This window comes from Aplysia californica, unplaced genomic scaffold (assembly GCF_000002075.1).
Source record: "Aplysia californica isolate F4 #8 unplaced genomic scaffold, AplCal3.0 scaffold01224, whole genome shotgun sequence".
Taxonomy (NCBI): Eukaryota; Metazoa; Mollusca; class Gastropoda; order Aplysiida; family Aplysiidae; genus Aplysia; species Aplysia californica.
The window spans coordinates 85,426-88,397 of record NW_004798494.1 but is presented as its reverse complement, the minus strand read 5'-3'; the positions used below and the strand labels follow the sequence as shown (position 1 = coordinate 88,397).

General features: G+C 46.2%; 1 protein-coding gene across 1 annotated transcript in view; it reads right to left on the bottom strand.

Moving 5' to 3' along the window:
- The window catches only part of LOC101856708, a gene marked incomplete at its 5' end in the record, with an annotated part of 12,333 nt that extends 9,361 nt beyond the window's left edge, over positions 1–2,972 (bottom strand). The window contains 1 exon segment of the mRNA XM_013090329.1: positions 1,349–2,972. Coding sequence (XP_012945783.1) covers positions 1,349–2,972 — 1,624 coding nt within the window.

Below are 2,972 nucleotides of genomic sequence, written 5' to 3'. Positions count from 1 at the left end.
CAGACAGACAGACAGACAGACAGACAGACAGACAGACAGACAGACAGACAGACAGACAGACAGAGACAGACGTGACGATGTGGAAGAGGATGAAAAAAGGTTCAATATTATAACAATATAGAGGGGATAACACAAAGTAGACAGACACGACATTGACAGAAACAAACAACCAAACAGAGATACAGACAACTGCACAAACTGACAGACAGAACGGTTGAACGAATGCAGATATCGATCTGCGACCAATCAGAGCGTCCGGCTGCCCAGCGGTAATAACTGCTGGCCTTGGTTCTAGGCACGAACAGGTAACTCGGTTACCCCCCCCCGTAAAGCGCTCAAATACACACAAACTTAGACATACATAATAAACACCTATAAACCACAGACAAAGCCCTCCCCCCCCTCCCCTTTTCCTCTGCCCCTCAGAAGCCCAGATTTAGATTGGAAAAGATTGCAGCAAAAAGAAGCTCGAAGCAAATCAAACCAAGGGCCTCCTTTTCTTCGTCTGTTACTCTCTAGTATCACCTCTAATCTCTGGCACTTGTATGACCTAATTGTGTTGTAAGTGCCCTAAAACTCTTACAAAAACAAAGCCAATCCCTACCTTCGAGCTGCAAAGTGCAGTCAGATATTTTTGGCGTTTTGAGATCAGAAACCAAATTTTAACGTCCCACCTCCTCAATCAAAACCATAAGAATATTCGGAGTCGTTATCAAGATATCAAAAGAATTGCATTCCGAAAAACCATATTGCGAAGCTAAAGAATTACGACATCAAATTTCTCAAAACGAAGTGTTGAGCAGATAGAACATTGAGACTCCAAAGATCGTACATAACAAGATAGTTCACTCAGCCAAAAAAGTGTCCGCAGAAGTCCATGCATTGGTTCAGATGGCGCTGCAGTCTTAGTTTTGAAGCTCTCTTTTGTTTCTCCAGAAGAAGAATAGGAATAGCACAGTTTGTTGGTTTTACTTATTTTATTGCTTTTCACACAAGTAGTGTAACTCTGATCGCAAAGTTCGCACTATTCCGAAGAGGGCGCCACCGAATTTTGAGGACACTTTTTTTAAATTGGCTCAAAGAGAGGAGTGAACTTTCATGTTATACACGATCTTCGGTGACTCTGAGGTAGCGCAATGACAAATAACTCTTGTTTGAGGGTGGTTGGCGGGTGCTCTGGAGTGGTTTGCTTCTTCTTTCCTATCAAACATCTATCTCCCCTCCTTCTTTTTTGTGTTCGTTACTCTCTTGCAACACCTCTAATCTTCGGCACTTAAATATGACCTTATTGTGTTGCAAGTGCCGTAAAATTCTTACTAAAAGAAATGACAAATAAATATGTACTCACGTAGCGCCCGCGGTCTCTACAGAAGGCGAGCACAGACATCACGTGACAGCGGGGCAGGGCCAGCACAGAGGCGAGCATGTGTGGATTGTGGTGCTCTATGGAGTGCAGCACACACGACACGAGACTCTCCGCCTTCACCCGGGTCCTCAGCACGTCGATCTGGTCCTGAGTCAGGGCGTTGTCTATCAACACCGTTGTCTCCTCTCTTTCAAGATAACCGTCACCGTCTTCTTCTCCGCTTTCTCCTACTCCTCCCCTTCCTCCTACTCCATCTCTTTCTCCTAATCTTTCTCCGTTATCACGTCTTTCTCCGTCTTCCTCTTCTCCTTCTTTTTCACCTCCTCCTCCAATTTGCTCTACGTTTCCACCCCTTTCATCTGGATTTACTCCTTTGGCGCCTCTTTCTCCTTCTTCCTCTTCTCCTTCCTTTTCACCTCTTTCTCGTAACTGTTCTCCATTTTCATCCCTTCCATCTACTTCTTTGGCGCCTCTTTCTCCTTCTCGCCCCCCTCCATCTCCTCCTTCTTTCCCACCACTTCCTTCTCTTTCCTCTTCTTCCATATCGACGTCATTTATAGAGAGGGAGCCCCCATCCCTCTCCCCTCCCCCCGAGAACGACCCAAGTTTCCCAGAACACACACACCCTTCCTGGGCACTGTCTAAGGACGCATCATGTTCCAGCTGCTCTGAGAGTGTGGTAACTGAAGGACAAACGAGGCCAACAGTTTTTCCAATGGGAGTGACTGAGCTCCCGTCTCTATTTGCTGTGTATCCATCTGAGATTCCATGTCTATTTACCGCACATCCGTTCAAGTATCCATCTGTACTGGCTGCGCATCCCTCAAAGTATCCATCTGTATTGACCGCGTACCCATTCGAGTCTCTATCCAAGCATCCATCTATACTTGCGTCGTCTCCTTCCTGTTCTTTGGAGTCTTTTGCTATTTCTCCGTCTCTGTTGTCAGAAAGAAGATGACGAGACACAGTATCGTTACATCGTTTTCTTTTTTTGGCACACGAGAGGGATGGATCTGCATCGTGACCATTTGCTGAGACTATAGACAGGTCGAGTGAAGACAACGTTCTCAACTGGTTTTGAGCATCGTTTTCTTCCAGTTTCTGAGCTTCTAGAGATGTTACAGAACTGTCGGAAGATTGGTCTCTCATGGAAGATTCTGCCCACTGAAGTTCGCCGTCACAATTTTCACAAGTTTCATTGAAGTTTTTATCATTATTATTATCCTGGCACAAACAGTCACAAGTGTTCACTGTTTTCAGACTTAGGCAAGATGTAGCGTTGTCAACAGGCTCCGAAGTCTGTGAGCTAAATCCATGGCAGAAGCGTTTGTTGTAGTTGTTGTCTGTAAGACTCATTCTCTGAATACACAGAACGAGGAGGTCCACGTCACCCAAAGTGGCAATAACATCCAGAGGCGTCACCTTGACCTTGACCTTTGACCTTTCTTGGTCTCGTGCGACGTCACGCAGACAAGCCCCGCCCTCCTGACGTGTGAAGTCACAAGGACACACCCCGTCCAGGAGCAGAGAAATGAGAGTATCGTTCTCCCTCACCTCCTTACGGATAACGACAGACGGGTACACCGGGTCTTTTCCTCGGGCTGTC